Source organism: Natrix helvetica (assembly GCF_964273705.1).
Source record: "Natrix helvetica genome assembly, chromosome: 1".
In the NCBI taxonomy this organism is placed as follows: domain Eukaryota; kingdom Metazoa; phylum Chordata; class Lepidosauria; order Squamata; family Natricidae; genus Natrix; species Natrix helvetica.
Window position 1 is genome coordinate 286531700 of NC_138548.1, and position 19455 is coordinate 286551154.

General features: G+C 36.8%; 1 protein-coding gene across 2 annotated transcripts in view; it reads right to left on the reverse strand.

Annotated features, from left to right (window-relative positions):
• Positions 1–14980, reverse strand: part of GLRA1 (glycine receptor alpha 1) — a gene marked incomplete at both ends in the record, with an annotated part of 83347 nt that extends 68367 nt beyond the window's left edge. For both annotated transcript variants that reach the window (XM_081962346.1, XM_081962345.1), the window contains one exon: positions 14925–14980. In XM_081962346.1, coding sequence (XP_081818472.1) covers positions 14925–14980 — 56 coding nt within the window. The remainder of the gene's footprint in view (positions 1–14924) is intronic.
• Positions 14981–19455: the final 4475 nt, after the last annotated feature.

Consider the following 19455-nt stretch of genomic DNA (forward strand, 5'->3'; position numbering starts at 1 on the left):
TAAACATCATACTTACAAATTGTATGATTAACAAATAGAGTAGTGGATCCCACTTCCAACAATTGTCTATAGAGATTTTGAATCATCCAAGCCATGGTTGTCCCAAAGGTTTTTTTTTTCCAAAAGGCAACTGGACTTTCTTGCTTTTTTCTTTGGAGATCTTTCACTTCTCATCCAAGAAGCTTCTTCAGTTATGAACTGCAGAAACTTCTTAGATGGAAAGCAAAATGTTTTCAAAGAAAAACCAAGGAAGTCCAGTTGCCTTTTGGGGGAAAGCCCCTTTGGGTTCCAACAAGTGCTTCTTGTTTACTGATCTTTAAATATGCCATGGCCTTTCAGATATTATCAGCTATCTTGTTAAGAAATGGAACATCTTCATGGAGAAATCCTCTGATGAAGAGCATTATCACTCCGTCACCTGTCCTCTAACTATCAAAGAGCTTATTATTTCCACTTGATATTATGTAGCTCAGTGATTCCAGCTACCATTTCAGAAATAAATCTTTAGATTCGGGTGCATAGCAGTAGCACTTAAATTTATATATCGCCCCATAGTACTTTGGGCAGTTTACAATGTTAGCATATTGCCTCCAACAATATGGTCCTCATTTTACCGACCTCAGAAGGATGGAAGGCTGAGTCAACTTTGAACTCCATTAAGAACAAACTCCAGGGTACTGGTGGAGTTTGCCTGCAATACTGCATTCTAACCACTGTACCACCAGGGTGCATGTCGGCTGCTATTTTCAGTTTTATTGTTACGACTGCTCTCCTATCTGCACTGCAAGTGTTTCGGACTCAGTTGGATATTCAGCACCCACTGTTGCTATTCTTGGCAAGTCCTAGCAAGATCACACATTTCTTAAGTCTCCTTGTTTTTCTTCTGTATGAACCCTTTAATGCACCTTAAAATGTGAATGGTAATGTATTCTAATTAGTTCTCTTTGACTGATGTATCTGATACCATTGGGAAACGGAGATATTTAAACCTTATTTGGGACACTGTGCTATCGGGATCTTGACATGTGTGGAAGGAAGCACATAAAGAGCTGGGCACATACAGTCCTACTTAATTCAGACATTCTCATAGTAGGGATGGATATAACTGCTGATTCAATGTCATTATTTCAATTACTTTGGAGAAGATGGTTAAATGAGGACTAATTCATATTTTATGTGAATTTTTCTTAGTTTATTCACATATGACTTTGGTAGTTGTGGGTAGAGCCTGTTCCTTCCCACCTTGCTGAGATAGATTAGCATCTATATGAACAAATGGCTAGAGAAAATTTACAGATGCCAAATTGGATGGGATATCTAAATCAGTCTTCTAAATAGAAGACAGAAGTAAGATTCAAAATGATCTTGATAGGTTAGAGAAATGGGCTGAAAATAGTTGAACTAAATGATCTAAAGAATATTAAGAAATTAAAAAATCAAGTGCGCAGGCTTCGTTTTTCTTTTTTCTTTTGTTGCTCCTTTGAATCAGGGTTGATTCCTGTTGACTACCTGGACAAGCCCTGCAGTTTTCAGACGTGGTTTGCCATTGCCTTCTTCCTAGGACTGAGAGAGAGTGACTGATCCAAAGTTGGACTCTCAATTTCTAGTCTGGAGTGATGCCTTAACCACTATAGCCATCTGGTGCTCAATTGTACCTTTAACAATCTTGGGACAGTCATTTTGTAAACTAAGTATGTATCAGGAATGTGGCATGTCTGCAAAAAAAAATAAAAAATAAATAAAATAAATGCAATTTCAGCCAGCATTATCAAAACTATAATTTCCATATCAGTGGAAGTAACATTTCTCTGGCCCTATACTGAAAACAATGATTGAAAAAAAGAGGGAATGAAGGGAATTGGGTAGATGACTTGAATAGGGATGTGAATAGGTTCAAATACTAGGACAGAAGAGGATTGAGACTATTGTCTGACAATCCAGAACACAGAATTATGGAATCAGAAGACAGAAGAGCAGATTCAAGCTGAGAAGGTCTTAACTGTGAGAGACATTTTTGGGAAACTGAGGAAAACAGAGGAAATAGGCTTCTACTCTTCACTGGATGTGTTCAAGTGGAGGCTAGGCAGCCTACTATCTGGGATGATATATGATTTATTCATCCACCAAGCAAGGTGGATCTCTTAATGTTGCTGAAATTGTGAACTAAATGACTTTTGTGGAATGCCTGGGAATTCTATGATTCTGTATTAATCGAATGTATAATTATGGCTAGTTCTGTCAGTTGAGAATAGATAGATTTCCCACTTCTCTCAAATATTTTTAGGTACGTAGCAGAACTTGAGACTTCTATTTGGTCAAATCCATGGTTTATATCATAATATTGACTTAATGTAGTCTTACTGAAAAAACCCTAAATTTTAATCTATAATCCACAGGGTCAAAGTACATCAAAGTAGGCAACTATTACATTCCAACACAATATTTTTACTGTATATCTTTAAAAAAGGAAAAAGAAAACTTGTGAATATAAACTGCATTCATATGCTTTTCCAAGAACTCCTATGAATTGATTGCATGGAGGTATGGAAAATATCCTTTGCAGATGTCAAGCATTGTATGTACAGAAGCTAGCATTCCTAAATTGGAAATACTCACTGCCTTTAACTGAATGATTTTGAAAATTTACATTAAAATATACTATTTTTATTACAGTCTATGGATGAAGTTCTTCCACTATATGACTAATATAAGCTAAAATTATACTCCACTTATAAATTAAACAGTAAATGCCACTGAATTTGGCATATAATTGACTTGTTCTATACATGCCAATGTACGTGCCAGATTCTAGGCAGTGGTTTTTTTTTTAATAGAGTAGCTATTTTTGACAGCTGAATACATCACAAATTGATCAGATAAATAAGTTATTCTTCTAGTACAAGATTAATCAGGCATATAAAAGCAAAAAAATCAGGACTTCCTTTCCTTAGTACATTCTAATCTACAAATAGACCTGAGCTACAGGAGATGAAATGAGTGATGCAAAGATGCTACGTAGTCTTCACTGTCAGTAAATATCTCTTTACCAGGATTACTAATTGCTGTAATATTTCAAGTCTCATCTAGCTATTCTCTTTTCCAAGACAGAGATAAATTCAGAAACAATCCAGCAACAGATGAAGATGTCTACTCTGCTGTGACCTTAAGCATACTTATGGCCTGTTTGTCTGTGCAAGTTATTTTCACATGAAGACAGTGAGAACACAAAAGGACACTGCAAAGCTGCTGACCAGGAGGTGTTTGCTTGAGGAGATTGTACATACAGCTGCTGCAGTTTATGTAATCCTTGTGGCTTGTTTAGTTCAATAAAGCTTTTGCATGAATGCCAGCTAAATATGAATACATATAGAAGAATGGCAGTTGGTAGTGTAAGCATCTTTTTTTTAAAGCCCTAAGTATATTATATGGCTCTTCTTTCAAAATTATGGGAATTATTAATAAAATGGATTAGTTTAAAGCTCCCAATTTCCAATAGAGATATGTGCTTGGAGACCTTAAATGCTAATCTCCAATGTGGAAGTACAATTTTCAATAGGGTTAAGACCGCAAAAGATGGAAATCATAGATCATGGCCAACATAGCAGTTTTCTCCCAATTTAGTTCCTTCCACTTGTAATTATATAGTATGGATCAAAGTATTCCTGGCTAGCATGGCTACCTTGAGATTGACAGTTCTGACTCATGAAAATACCAGGATGGAAGAAGCTGATATGAAGAACTTTGGTATAATAAATGCTGGAAGTTCCAGACTCATGAGATGCAAAAATAAATCCAGAAATACATGTTCTAACCAGAAGAAGAATCACACAATTGCAAGAGAGACCATAATGCTCCAGGGAGAGATCTGTATCACATTTGTTTGTAAAGTTGCTTTAAAATGATGTTAAAACACCAGCATTCTGATAGTTCCTGGGGAAATTCCTTTGAAGAATGGATCCACAGTTTAAAAAACATGGAGGGAGGCAGGCTGCATAAAGATATCTGAATGGGCAACCTGCCTTATTTCTGGGGGAAAAGAAAGGGATCTCTGTTCCCCTCTTTGAAATAAAATAATATCTGACAAACAGTCCTAGCTAACTTGATCTCAAAATATTTGCAGCTGCTTTGGTTTTTAAGCCTCCTCTTCCCTCCTCCCTCTTCCTATCCAACATATGTTTCCTCTTATTTTCCCCCTAATTCACTTATGCTTGTCAGATTTTTTTTCTTCCTTCCCCTGTCTATCCTTTTTTTAAAATCTAGAAGCTTGAGCCCATCCTGCACAATCTTTTTGGGCCTCTCCCATTCACCCACATCTCTCCCACCTTGTCTGCATTTTTTAATTCAATATTTTCAAAAAACTGACAGCTTTAATCTCTAGAGGCTTCTGCATAAAGCATTTTGCGTACACTTTGAAGCAAGGGTTGGTGTCCATTCAAACTTTCTCCAGGGTGTTGTTTCTACATTTTGTATTAGCATTGCTTCAGACCTAGTTTGGCTTCTGCATCATAAATAACAATAGACTTTAATACACACATTTTTTTTTGAATAAGAGGTTAAATATTAAAAATAGAGAGGGTAGCTTGTATTTGTATGCAATTCAATTAAAAACAAGCCAGGCAGATTTTGAAATGCTTTGGGGTGTGTTGCGTGCTGCCTTTGAATTAATAGCCTTCTGTAACTATAAAGGAGTTTTTTGGGGGCATCTCAGCTACCCTCCCTCTATTGATGTCCCCACAGTTTTAACACATACACATAACATGCACATGCCTAGAGAAAATTAAATATGCCTTTGTGTCAAAAAGGGGAAAAAAATCCACATTTATCTATTTCACAGATGTAAAACCTGAAAGAAGGGGTTTTGGGAAGTCATATTTGCTGACTCATATTTGGGACTTCATGGATGCCTGAGCCAATATATTTAGTCCTGAAGTCAGAGTCCTTGAGGATGCGTGATGCTGAATTCTATATGAAGCATAAGTAAATGATGTCAGTTTACAGATGGCGGGGACCATTGAAGATAAATGACCTGCAAGGAGGAAGGAAATGCGCAGGAATACCACATAAATACTAATCTGCAGTCCCAAAATGGCATAGGATCCCCCCTAAAAAAAATCACAGATAGGATGCTTTTACAATGGCAAATTAAGCTACGGTGGGGCGCTACTTCACATTTATGGTTGAAAAAGCTCATTTGCTGAATCCACATCCTGAGCAGCATGAGAATGCACGTACCGAAATGACTCGAGCTGTCTTCCTTTCCTGTTTTAGCTAGCTGCAGCTGCTTGTCGGCCAAAACAGGCACTAGGCGAAGTCTTTGTGCATTTGAGAAAAGGGCTCAATTGAGGGGGAAAAAAAAGCACTTGGGCCCCCCAGGAAGATGCTGTGCAGATGTCCCATCCTGGCATGACACCCTGGCCATGCATGCCAAGGGCAGAGGGAGAGGGCAAGCGCTCTCTGATAGCAGATGTCAAATTGTCCTTGCCTGGAACAGTTATTGCTGCTGTTGCGGCAGGAAACCATTACAAAACTGAAACCCTGGAAAAGAAGAGCACGAAGCTCTCTGCTGGAGACTGCAGCAAGTTGCTTGTGCCAATGGAGCCTCCCATCGCCTATCGCCTCTTCCTGCTAAAGCTTCTTGGAAACCCACAAAAGAGCCCAAACCCAATAAGGCAACCAGTAGTTGTAACAGAGGCCGATAATCCGAAGGTGACTTAATATCATAAGGCCAGAGGAAAGAAAGCCTTTTCATAGGAGCAAGGCTCTTGCTATCAACTGCTCTAAACCGCCTGCTAGAGGAGTCTGGCTTTTCCAAATCCCAGGCCCATAATTAATGATGTCCTTTCTGTCCCACATCAACTTAAGTGCTGCTGCCACCTGGCTATTCTCTCATTTCTCTAATGAACGTGCCCATACAGGGAGAGCTCTGTTGTCATCACCTTGATAGGAGGCAACTGACCATTGCATTAATTAGAAACTGTCTCTATGCTCTGTGCCATATTATGTGTTCATTTAGGGTAAAAGTTTTGCTCTTTATGCAGTTTTTACTTTAACTCAAGCTAGTTTTTGTTCTTGTCTTGCTTTTTGGTATCACTGTGAATGGGATCCACTTTGAAATTTATATATATAGATGGTCTGTGACTCGACTCTTCTTTTAAAAAAAAATATAAGGAAAAATGAACTTTAGTAATTAAGCTTCCTATCAGTGGCTTTCCAGAGGACTGAGCCCAAAAATCATATAGGCAATTAGAGATGATCACTGTGCTGTAACATTACACTAAACTATACAATAGCCTTTTTTTCTCACTCAGCATGATGTGTGAACGGCATCACAAAATAAACTTTAATTTGTTTTAAGATAGTAAACATTTGCTTTAAACTCAATTTGCCGCTGGCTCACTAACTACAGTGGTGGCTTAGCAAAATGTGTGAACGGGATTACATTTGTGGCTTATTCTGATTTAATTTTATGCTGCTTACAAGCTTCAGAGGTGCTAAACAAGGAAAGAAAAATGAACTGGGATGTGGCCCAACAACCAATGATTGCTTTTCCGGTTTGTTTCTGACATGTTTGAAAAAATAGGTTTTGAAGAAACTTATGCCAAGGAAGGTTGTATATGTATATGAAGCACAGTGGGCTTGTCTTTACTATCAAATTTCCATGAAGTAGGAAATGAATTACTTTTATAACACAATGTATAGAAAGGCACTATTAAGTGAAGTCCTGTATTGCTATTATTTTACAGTATATCATTTTTGGATAATCAAGCATATTTGTTACTGTAGATTTTCTTAAGCTGTGACTATCCAGATGTATTGGTCATTTCTGGCTGGAGAATCATGGCATCTGAAATCTGAAATATCTGCAGATAATACTTCACTATTGCAAATTCTGGGAACTGCAGTCACTCAAATAAATAGCAAGAATTTCATTTACTGCATTCTAGTGTGGGTATGCCCCTTGATCCCCCCTCTTACTTATCTGATATTATTATGACTGTATTTCTTCATTTTAATAACATATCCACATGAATGTGGCAGCTTGTAATAGATTTTTTAAAATGAAAATAGGGGAGTGTAATCATTTATTAAAGTTGGATAAGAGTCGTACTTTTTCTAAGCAGTGGATTTTATCTATATTTCACTGTATATTGAACAGTCATCATTTCTGGCATGCATAATCTTTGCTTTTGAGTTCATGAAATCACATAACAAATACAGCTGCTTTGATATCCAATTCATCCTGGCACATATCCTTGAAATAATCCATATACTGTTGATTTTATGGTAATATTATATTCATATTTGATTGATGTTGGAATGTATAAAACAGAGGAACCCACGGAATTATTCATCAGTCAGTGATTTAGTGAAGTTTTTGTGTGCTTTAAATAAATGGCATGGTCTCAGCAATTGGTGGGACAAAATAAACAATACCCCCCCCCCCAAAAAAAATTGAATGTGTGAATTTACTGATTCTTGTCTCCACTCAGCCCACTGAGCCATCTTGAGTCCTTCGGGAGAGGGTGCGGCTAACAAATAAAATTTTATTATTATTTATTATTATTATTATTATTATTGAAGGAATGGAACTAGTCTTTTGAATTCCTTTCAGTGTTCACAGCAGAACATCCGTCTTGGACTTCATTTGAAATAAAATGGCTGTTGCTGACAGCGTTCTCTTTCTGTCCCCTTTCTATTACTTGGCTGCTGTGATAGCAGTTAGATAACCCCGTTTAGGTCCACTGATGAGGGAGAGTGCAGAAGAAAACATCTGATGGTCATGCCTAGTTTTTAAAAAGAAAATTAAAGACTAAAACCTTTTTGTGACCTTAAATCCACTTAATGATATATAAAAGAACCTCTTGGTTTTGTTATTGAATTGATACTTCCAAAGTTTACCCAATTTCCTCTACCTCCAATTGTAACATATTGGACACAAGAAAGTCTTAAAAGGCCTTAAGATTTCAGAGATCTGATTTAATGTGAATATTTGTCTGAGCTTTTGGCAAAAAAGGAATGAAATTTGAATAGGGAAGTGATTTTGCATTTGATCTGAAGAATCCATCAGCATATCTTCTAGTTTGATTTATTAAATTTATTTAATATATTAAATATGCTGAAGCATCTTGACATCAGGCTACAGACAGCGATGTGATCCTAAAATTTTCATCTAGAATACTTGACCTCAAAATGTATTATTTCTTCTTCCAAGATGGAATCAGTTTCCTCTTGTGCAAATGTTCTCATCTAGCCTCCCTTTCCCCTTTGGGGTCATTGAATAAACAGTGGTTTCTGTAGCAACACTTACATTTTTCTTTCCACAGTAACTAGAGCGGGGGCATTTATAAGAAAAGCATAAGAACCACTGTTGGGCAGGACACAACAATTACAATTTCCCATTTGCTTGCTTGCTTGTTTTTGAATTTTATAACTGATTTTTTTCATTTGAGCATGATAAAACACAACTAAGAATATCATCAAAAAATGCACAAATGTAAAACTATAAACAAAAACAGCACAATGAAAGTGCAACTAAAATGTAACCGAAAGGGCCTTCAATTAGAGTCCATTCATAACTCTCTTGATTAAAAAATAGGGGTAGATTTATGCCAATATTTGAAAGCTGTTATTAATACAAAAAAAATGTAGAGCGTATTTAGAGATTAATTTGATTTCTATGCATTTTGGGTTGCTACTTCCAGTTTCCACCTCAAGGCACCAGGCAATGATGAATGGCACTGCAAAAAACACTGTCCTCATATGTGATGATCTTCATATCAGCAAATGCTTACTGTTCACCCACCCTTCTTCCTTTTCTGAGAATGAGGTGGATGATATGTCTGTTTGTATGGAAAGACGCACATACTTTCCAGATTTCTGAGGTTCTACAAATATTAAACCTTGTGTGTTGTTAAAGAGATTTGCAAAGCATAGAGCATTTGTTTTCAAACAAGATGTCTTTGCACCAAAGCAGTTTTACTTGCTGCCAAGATAACATATTTACATGCTGTAATGCTTTAGCGCTATGTGAGCAGCTTACCCAGTGCAAAATCCTGAACAAGTAACGGTCTGTACATAACACATTTTGCTCTGCATTAGTAAAGAACACTTTCCTTCCTTCTCAATTACACTTTCCCAGAACATATTAGTGCTGTAATTTTGAAGAAGAAAATTCTGGTACGAGTTGAATAAGTGGGCATAGTCTTTATTTTCACAATATTCAAATGTTTTAGTCAAAATCACTAGATTGGTTTTTGGCTTATTTTCTATAGTTATTAAGCTGTTGTATTTCTTTCCGCATAAGACATTGATTTTGGGGACAGCACATAGAGGACTTTGCTGATATTTTTGATGAGATAATAAAATCAACAAATATATGGGATGAAGTTTAGTGTGCAAGCTTCAGGAGAGCAAGACACACTAAAGCCTAGAATTCATTAATGGCAAATATTCAGTGATTAATTTGTCTTAAGAACATTCATTTTCCAAGACATGATTTCTAACAATTTCACAAATCATGTTTGTATATTGATGCAGGCACCAATAAGTGCACAACAGATCTTTGGAAAATGGTGGTCTATATAATTTTTCAGTGGACTAGCATGTTAATACAATTTTATGCAAAATCTCTACATCTCTACAGTTTTAACCTGGCAGTTATGAATACTTAACAGAACTATGGATCTTATACGGGGAAAAAAGAAAGGTGTAAAATAAGTTAATTAAGTGTTCTCAGTGCTAATAAACTTCAGTTTGCTTTTTTGTAGTGTTTGTCTTGCAAATGCTGGTTTCTCATTGCAGATATATGTAAAATGTGCAGCATCTACAGGTTTACATCTAGTGAAATTTCAGAAAATAGAATCAAAAGTAATTCTTTAGGTATCCTACCTAATACAAATTACATACATGGTACATCCATACTTTTTGGTACATTATAATGCTAATTTGTCTAGGTTCCTTGAATCATAGCTAGTGTAAAAATTATACAAAATAGTTGCAATCCTAGGAAGCTTAGAAGTTAATTTCCAAAAAAGCATACATAAAATTCTATTTGCAACTTTAATGTTTAGCATATCTTGGGAAATAAAACCCTTTCAGTTATAATTCCTGGTTTGCAGTGAAAGCAAATACAGCTAAGGAATATATTCTATCATTAAAGGCAACTAAACCTTTACTCCTAAGCAAGGCCCATAAATCTAACTGGATATATTCTCACCGAACTATACATATGGCTAAAGGTTTGATTATCTAACTAGAAAAATCTACAAATTGAAGCTTGCTGGATTGTTTATTTACGATTATTTTGGATGGTGAAAGATTTGAAGAAATATAAGACTTTATACTGATGCTTCAAAAATTAGCATTTGGCTCAATATCTAATATTTTATTTTTTGATGTACCATGCAGCAGGATGGAGTAGAAATCCTTATTTTTTATTTATAAATTGCCATTACCTTTTATAAAGGCGCTTTGGGCATTTGCTTTGAAATGACTAATATTTAACTAAAAACAGTTCTTCAAGAAGAACTATCATTTACTTAGCTTTTGGTGCCAACATTTGAATTGCAGTGCAGTGTTAGGCCTGTAAATATACTAGAGTCAGTAAAATGGATTGCTGCTGGGGGGAAAAAGAATGGGAGAATTTCAATAAGCTTTTCCAATGAATTGGTTGACCGTTTCTACATCTTTCAGAAACCGAACAGCAATTGAAATAGAAATACGTCATGATTATATGAAGTATCACCATGATGCTTTGTGATTAATATGGCAATCTAGGGATAATGTCATTCCCAAGCTTGGTTTGAAGAATTTCTTGAATTTCATTTCTTGCATTACTCGAAAAATGTCAAAAGGGTTCTTAAATGCTTTGCTGATGAATCCGGTGAGAAGAAGCCAATGCGACATTGTAACCTATTATCAGTCGGATATTGCTGTTCTACCGCTGTTCTATTATACTATATATATGATCCTTAAAATAAATATTTTCTTTACAAGTAGAGAGCATATTATCCATAAAACTTCCTTTAAAAAAAGAAGATGCACATTATGTGTATTTTTACACATTATGTTATTCTTTCATGCTACTAATCAGTGTTAATCAGGGGATTCTAGTCTGATAAACAGGCATTGGGCCTCTTTATCAAGATGGCAGATACACACGTTTAAAAAAAGGAGTGGGACTTTGATCACATGGTCATGACAGCCATCTTAACTTGATCCCTGATGAAGGGACATCACATTTTTGAACAGAAATAGCTACTCCTATAAATGTCTAAAGCGTTTAAAAATAACTTTCTGACAAAAGTTACGGTTTTTAGAGTGAAGCAAACCCTTTCACTTCGGTATTATCTGGCATTGCTGAGGAAAAATGAAAAGAACAGAAATTTGAAATGGAATCTCCCTTTTAATTTTGTGATCCAATATTACATTTTTTGTGACTCTAGCTTTTTAAAAATGTAAGATTTTTTAAAATAGGGGATGGAACATTGCTACTCTAACTTGCTTGTCAAAGACAACTATAAATTGTACATATTCTCCTATTCCCATTAGATCATGTTTTTGCAATAAAAACTGACAACATGTAGAAAAATACTAACTTAAACACATTGAACACATTTATCAAGCTACCAGAACATTTCAGTATATTAACCTGGCAAACCTCACTACCATTCTAGGTAACACAAATTCCTCTCCTCTCCAAAAAAGCCTGATTTAAAATGTGAAGTACAATATAGCCCCAGATAGTACTTTATCTGCAATCCTAGTTTTGTCAATTTACCTAGCTATCAAGCTAACTTTTAAAAAGTTATACTTACTTTATTTCAGTCCCAAAAGGCAAGATCAAACCAAATCCAATGAAATAGACTAAAAAACCAGCCAAAAATGTTAATATAATTATCATCATATAGGCACATTCCAAGTTATATTCAAAAAGGTAGTCCTGTAAAACTATTTCTTAGATATTGATTATGCTTTGCTATAATTTTTGAAAATCTTGAAAATTCAATAGATATAGAAAATGTTGTCAACCTTAAAACAATGGGTATATCAATAAACCCATGTTCATTCTTGCCTATGCACCCTGTGGACTTGTTTCTTAAATGGAGTAACATAATGGAATTATTTCTTTAGGAAAATGTGTGTGCTTGTGTGCATGCATATATTCACATATACATACATGTGTATGCATATATATCCACATATACAGTAATATATAGCTCTATATTATATTTACCAGCTTTAACAAACTGCATTTAATGACAGAAAAAAGCAAAGCTTTTGTGTGCTAAAAAACAATCAGATTTTGCAGGGATGTACATACATACAACATTGTTGGTAGACAAACCTAATGATTTATCCAACCTAAATTAATTGGTTTATTTCTTTTCTTTTTTTAACCTCAACAATCCATTCTAAGTATTTGTTGGAACTGTTTCAAGCTTTAAAGGCAACACAGATTGGTATGTAAACTGATTATATATTGTTTCATTTAAATGGCACTTGTGAATAAGCTGCAAATTCTTTCAGAATTGCTCTGAATAAAACGCAAACAAATTTTATATTGGGAATGTCACAATATTTACAATCACACACCAGATGTTATTTATCCCTATTAATTTAGCAATGGCTTATCAGAATATTGTATGTTTAACCAGAAGCCTAGTTTTCTTTTTCATGTAATTTATGCATACATTTCCCCATCCTTCCTTTATTTTTATTTTTCATAGGCTATGTACTGAAGTGATACTGACATTTACTCCAGTATCAAATAACTCTGCTTTGAAAAGTCATTCAGTGCTTTTAATTAAGTACATATTTCTGTTCCATTATGGACAATTGGATTACTGACTGACTAATTGCATGCTTAGTATCTCTCCACAGTGCATATTGTTTGCAAAATCTCCTTTAATCCAGAATTCTAAAGTATAAAAAGTGATTTGTGAATAAAATATAGGCTTGGAATTTTGGGTGACAAACAAGCAACATGTTGAAAATTAGCAATGTCTTCTTTAGAAGGCTGTTGCTTCTGGAATTCTTTTGCAGAATTTGCTTCAAATTTCTTATGTCAGGATGACTATTGGGAAAGCATCAATACAGACATAATTGAAAGGCCTGGCTTCTATGCAGCATAGCAACATTAAAGTTGCTGCATGTGTATATTATATGTTTAGGCTAAATATGGGGTATAGGAAAATGTAACGGCTGGTACCAAAAATGCTCAAGGAAGATAACAAATGTTTGTTATCAGATGGTTTTGAAATGAATCTTCTTTACACATGTGTTCCATAGAAAAGATAGGCAATTTATATGTCAATAAAACGAGGAGAGAAAAACTGCATACTTTTTCCTGCTTTTCTGTTGGCTGGTAAAATAAAGCATTTGCCACAAGACAAAGTCCCTGTTAATACTTAGTGGACAAATTTAAAATACGCTTTCAGAAAGTTTAATAATATTGCAATCTTATTAATATATAATTATATTCGCTAAAGCTGCCCATAAGTTACCTGCATTCCAATAATATTGGTTTGCTATACTGTATAGAGATTTGAATTGCCAGGATCAAAGAAAAGACTAGCAATTAAGATTTGGTGAATTGGTGCTAAAGCATAGGACATATTTGTTCTAAACTAAGATTACACTCCATACACAAGCCACTCGAAAGCTTATTGAAGTAAATAGTACTTCAGCAGTGTAACTGAATGCAGAATTTATGCTGTATGCGTACCCTTTGGTAATGTGGATTTTCTTGATAAATTGACCTCTTAGATGACCAATATACTCCTTACTAGAGATCTAAAATATTTTATATTAGAAAATTGGGAAAGCACTGATCTTGACATTACTGGAAGAAAATTCAGTAATTTTCAAAAACTAATGGGAAAAGAAGGAAGGGAAGAAGGAAGGTGTTTTTTGTAGATTTTTTGGTATTTGGTTAAGGGTAGTTTATCTATATACCTAGATATATACAGTGATTCAGCATTCTTTATCAAATGACCACGTTTTGCATCTCTAAAACACATGGAAGATGAAATGTTCCAGTCATGCGGAGCAAATGATTTGTAAGATTGATGAAGCTTGCAGCGTGTGAAATAAATATAGGTCCATAAATGCCAGCTGATGACACTTCACATTTACATAATATAAGATTATAATATTCATTCCCATACAGTATATTTGTCTTCTCCCTGTGTCTTTAACAGGAACTTCTTTGAGAACCATGTGGCTCTGCTGCCAGTTCAATCATATACAGTTGACAGATTAATCAGAAACATGCAGAGATTTCAATATTCTATGCATTATCCACTTGTACATGCTATGGAAATAAAAGGGGCTTAATTCTAAGTAGAAGTTGCATAAGTTTCTGAAAAAAATATTGTAGTGAACCAGTACAGCTTGGTTTCTGGAGCCCAAGAGGAGAAATTGTAGAAATTCTCCTGACACAAAGCAATTATTTTAAAATGTGCCATTGTAAATAAACAACTACAGCATAATCCAAACTTTTAAACTTATGATGAGCTCCGTCACCCAGCAACTCTATGATTTAAGGCAGAAAGAGAAATATTTCGTTTGGTGGTAGGATGCGTGCAATGCTTGCTGCCACCGCTAGTTGTCGCTTCCTTACCAGTCTGAGTACTCGATGTTTTCAGCACTGCGGTTACAGGCAGAGAATGCAGTGCTAATTACGAGTAACTCGTAAAGCTGTCAAAACTCCGTATATTCAGAATTAAATAATTAGAAACAAACAAAACATATAACTCCAATCAACAAATAAACAAGATGAACGAAAGATATGAAGAGGGAATCCCCAAAGAGCCTGGAAATGTTTTGGCAAACAGATCTCAACTAAGGCAAGCGTAGCATATCCAGCATAGCATCTCCAACACCCAGGCACCCCTAGCTGAGTGGTTTAGGAAAAAGCCTACCTGAAGAATACTACGGTCTCCCAAAGGTAGACTCCAAATGCATTGAGGTTACACATTTTTTCAGATCGGATGGATTTGTAGTCCACAAGTCAGCACAATAAATTGGCACTTAGCAACAAAATAAGAACAGTAATAATAATAAATAAATGCCAGACTGAGTAAAATGGTGGAAATTTCCTCTTTGTTAATTTTCTATACAATCCTTGTAGTTAGAGACGCCCGGGCAAAGAGGAAGACGCTGAGCTCGGACCGATGAGGCGCTGGGAATTCAGGACCCTGGACAGCAAACCGCCCCCTCCTCCCCCGCGTCCTAGCACCTTGGAGAGAAAAAAACTGGCCTCTAAACTCCCGCGCTGCTCTCCGTGTTAAAACAGCCTCGTTGAAGCGAGCCAGATTCCTGCAAAGAAGAGAAGAGCTCCCTTTCTTTCAGTGGAACCCCAGCGCTCTCACCGGGCGTCTGGACCACGGAGAATGCCACGAGAATAAATTGGCCATGTGGGGGGGGGGGGAGAAACCCGGGGGCTAATCTCCTCGGTCTTTTAGGGTTATCCCCCTCAATTATATCCAAAGGAATTCGCGATCCTCCGCATTTTGCTGCATTGTTCCGGAGATGTTGTTTTCCCGCTGGTCGATGTTTTGGTGCCCTTGATTTCTTCCTCCAGGGATCTATCCCACGCGAATAAGTTATTATTGCTGCAGGGACGGTGTCCCATTGCTCATGACTAAAGCGGGGAAGGAAGCTAAGGGTAAGTTTCATGGGCTTCGGCTCCCATTAGGATCGGAAAGGAAGAAAAAGCGAAAAGTCTCTCGGCTGCTTTTCCATCAGGTCCATTTTCTGCCTTATCTTCTCCTCGACAGAATTCGCGGGATCCTCAGACTTTCCTGCTGCATTAATTTATTAAACTAAGGCGGAGGAGGAGGAGAAGGAGGGGGAGAGGAAAAGCTTGTTTAAAAAAAATACACGAAGAAAACCCCACCGTAAGCCAACCCCTGGAGCGTCCTGGCTCCGCCCACTAGCCCCTCTCATTGGCCAGTGAGCTTGAAAAGCCACCTTTTGTTGTGCTCGGATCAAATGCTCGTTATTCAGAGAAGGGAGTTAACTTTTAAAGCGCCGGTGGCTTTTTTGGTCGCTTTTGGAAATCAGCGCATCTTTGCATCTTTTGAAGTCTCTTTCCTTCTCTTTTTTCCCTAACGCGTCCCCGACCTAGGACGGAGGAGCGCCGAGCCGGCAGCCGCAGAGCCAGGCGCGTGTGTTCCCAGTCTTTCTTTGGTTCCTTCCTTTCTTCCCCCCTTTTCCTTGTCGTCTTTCCCGCTGATTTTCCCATGAACGGAGTTGGGAAACTACACACACAGAGAAAGAGAGGTAAGCAAGAGCTTGTCAGTTCGGTTTCACCCAATCCCTCGCGCTGAATGTGACCATCTTTCATTTCTCAATATCAACGCTCTGAAAACACGCGGTTTATCCGAATCCTAGAGACAATTTAAAAAAAAAGCCGATAAAAATTCTTATTTTTCTTTTAGAGCACTCGGTCTGACAAGAACATGACAATCTAACAGGTTTGCCTCCGTTTGCCTTCAGGCACCTGATGGGTCGTTCTAATTCCCCCCCCCCAAAAAAAAACCAAATAACTTTCGGAACAGGTCCTGTGCCTTAAAATCATCTCCTCAATTTGAGGAAGGACAGAACTGCTAGAATATGATTTGGTTCAACTGCCCCGCTTGCCCCGCTAGAAATCACCTTCTGTTGCCTAGTAGTATTTTCACACGTTCTGTGCCTCAGATCTATAGCTATGTCTGTTTCTGAAAGATAACCCTGGAACTTAATGGACTTTTCCTCTGTGAAGCCATTTGCACATCTGACCATTAAATAATTGTTATGATATAACAAAGACAGTCACTCCCTGAGATTTTTCATATCACTGAATGATAGAACGATCCATCTGTTGTACCTGCATGTTCAAAGAAAGCTGCGTTCCTACCGAATGTATTTGGTGTTATTAGTTAGTATCAGGCTACTTGTTTAGTCACCGATAATAAGTTATCACGGCTGTAACTTCCTTGATTTGTTTTTATGACTAAATTGAACAGAAATAGGAGCCTTTGGGAGTGAGCAATATTTTTTTTCATAACAGCATACCAACTCAATGTCCAGCTGTACAAAAAAAATCCAGCCAAAGGGGAAAAATTAAATCACTGGGAAAGACAAGATAAGAGAGGTCCTTTGCTATTGTCTGCTTGTATCAAATACATAAGTAATGTAATTCAATCCTTTCCTGCTCCCTATGAATAGAATTAAACCCCAGTGAGATTAAAAATAAAGGATTTTCCCCAAATGTGCTTACAGCTTTAACCCAGAGCTTTTTCAAGTTATAATCACATTTATGTGCTTTTAGTATTCTATTACAGACATGAAAATGCTGCATTTTAGATATTTTTGAATAAAAAAGGAAGAGATTTAAATGTTATTTGCTCCTCTTAAAATCATCTACAGTTAAATGTTTAAAGTTGGATGGATTGAGCAATTAAGAAGTTTTCATACAAGGTGGGATATTTTTGTTTGTTTTAATTGCTGCTGTAAGCTGTCTCAGTTAGAGATGAGAAGAGGATGTCAAGAAAAGATATCTACATGGGAAAGATTCTCTTGAAACGATTAGCTACCTGGCAATATAAAATACATTGCAATGTCTCCTTCTTCTCTGGGACTTTTCATAAAAAAATTCAAACGTATAAACTTGAAGTAAGAGATGTAATTGATCTCTCTTTTTTTAACCTATTTGGTTTACAAACATGCTTATCATGGACACTCAACAGAATTTTTCATAGTAACCAGGTATAAAATATATAACAGGCAGGCAATGATATATGCATATGCTCTCTCTGCCCCCCCCCCCACCTTCTTAACTCATGAATGTGGATTTCGAAGACTATTTATCCAGTTCTGTGAAAAATTGTAAATGCTGAGTGAAATAGGAAGAAATCCTTAGAAATAACATACTTTAACGCTTACAGCAAAAAGACTTTCTGATGACATCTTGTAATACTTATAAGGGCTTAGTGCAAGGAAGATTTGCTTTTTAAAAAAAAAAGAAATCACATGATTTTAGAATGTGTGCTCTCAAAAGTAGAAAGGTTAGTTTTTATTTATTTATTCACCACATTCTATAATTTAGTTTTGGGTCTTATATTGTTCTATTTCATCTGTACTAATATATCTATCTTTATGAATAGCGATATGCAATTTGCCTGCATATGTGAGAATAGTCAGGAGGAGTAACTATTTCCATTTTATTATATGTTAAATTTCCCTTCTGGGACACTGTCTAAAAAGACAGTAGATTATTTGTCGTAGATGTAATCTTGTGCATTAGATATTATAGGTTATTTTGAAGAGAATAAACTTCAGTTTTCAATTACTTCATAAGATAATAACATTGGCTGTAAATGATTAGTACCATCTAGAAGGTACAACCTTTCAATTTCTTTGTCTCTCCCTCCCTCCCTTCTTTCTCGTAAAAAACATTTTTTAAATCTTTAATTTAATTAAAAGTGGAAATAAAAATAGAAGTATAGTTCAGTGCCTGGAATGGGAGACCATCAGGAATTTGTAAACCTATGGACTAAATGGGAAGCTTGAAGAAATGTTCTGGAACAAGGCAATGACAAACTAATTCCCCAAGTCACAATAATGATCCTCCATTCATTATTTGTCTACATTTCTTTTTTGAAATCGAAATGCATGATGTAAAACTTGGGGTGGCCTAATCTTTTGGCCACAAAACTATTTGAAATGATACCTGAAAAGGTAGGGCTATACAGATCTTTATGCTTATGCACAAAGAAGTAAATAATGATGTACACACAGCCCTACATATATTTTTCCCCTTCCATATACAGAAGAGGGCTCACTTTCCCATTTTCTCTGGAATATTATAGTCTTTGTCTATAGTCTGACCAACAGTGGTCCACTCAACTGCCTGGAACTAGTTAGCACTATATTTTATTTATTTATTTGGTTTGTCAAACATGTACAAATAACAGCAGTGGTGGGTTCCTACCGGATCGCACCGGATCGCGCGATCCGGTTGGAGAATGAACCCGGAAGTGATTTCCTGCTCCGCCCCCTTGGCGTTTTTTGCATCGGGGCTGACTCTCCGCCACCACCCTGCCCGATGATTCCGGGGGCCATCCAGGAAGACGAGGAACGCAAGGGGGGGACGAGGAACGCAAGGGGGGGACGAGGAACGCAAGGGGGGCCCTGCCCCCCCACTGATGGTGCGTTCCTCCTCTCAAAGATCTTTTGGGAAGGGATAGAACGGCGAGGGGGAAAAGCCTCCCATTGAAAACAGCGCTGAGTGAGGTGGGGAATCCTTCCGTTCCCCTCTCAAAGATCTTTTGGGAAGGGATAGAACTGCGAGGGGGAAAAGCCTCCCATTGAAAACAGCGCTGAGTGAGGTGGGGAATCCTTCCGTTCCTCCTCTCAAAGATCTTTTGGGAAGGGATAGAACTGCAAGGGGGAAAAGCCTCCCATTGA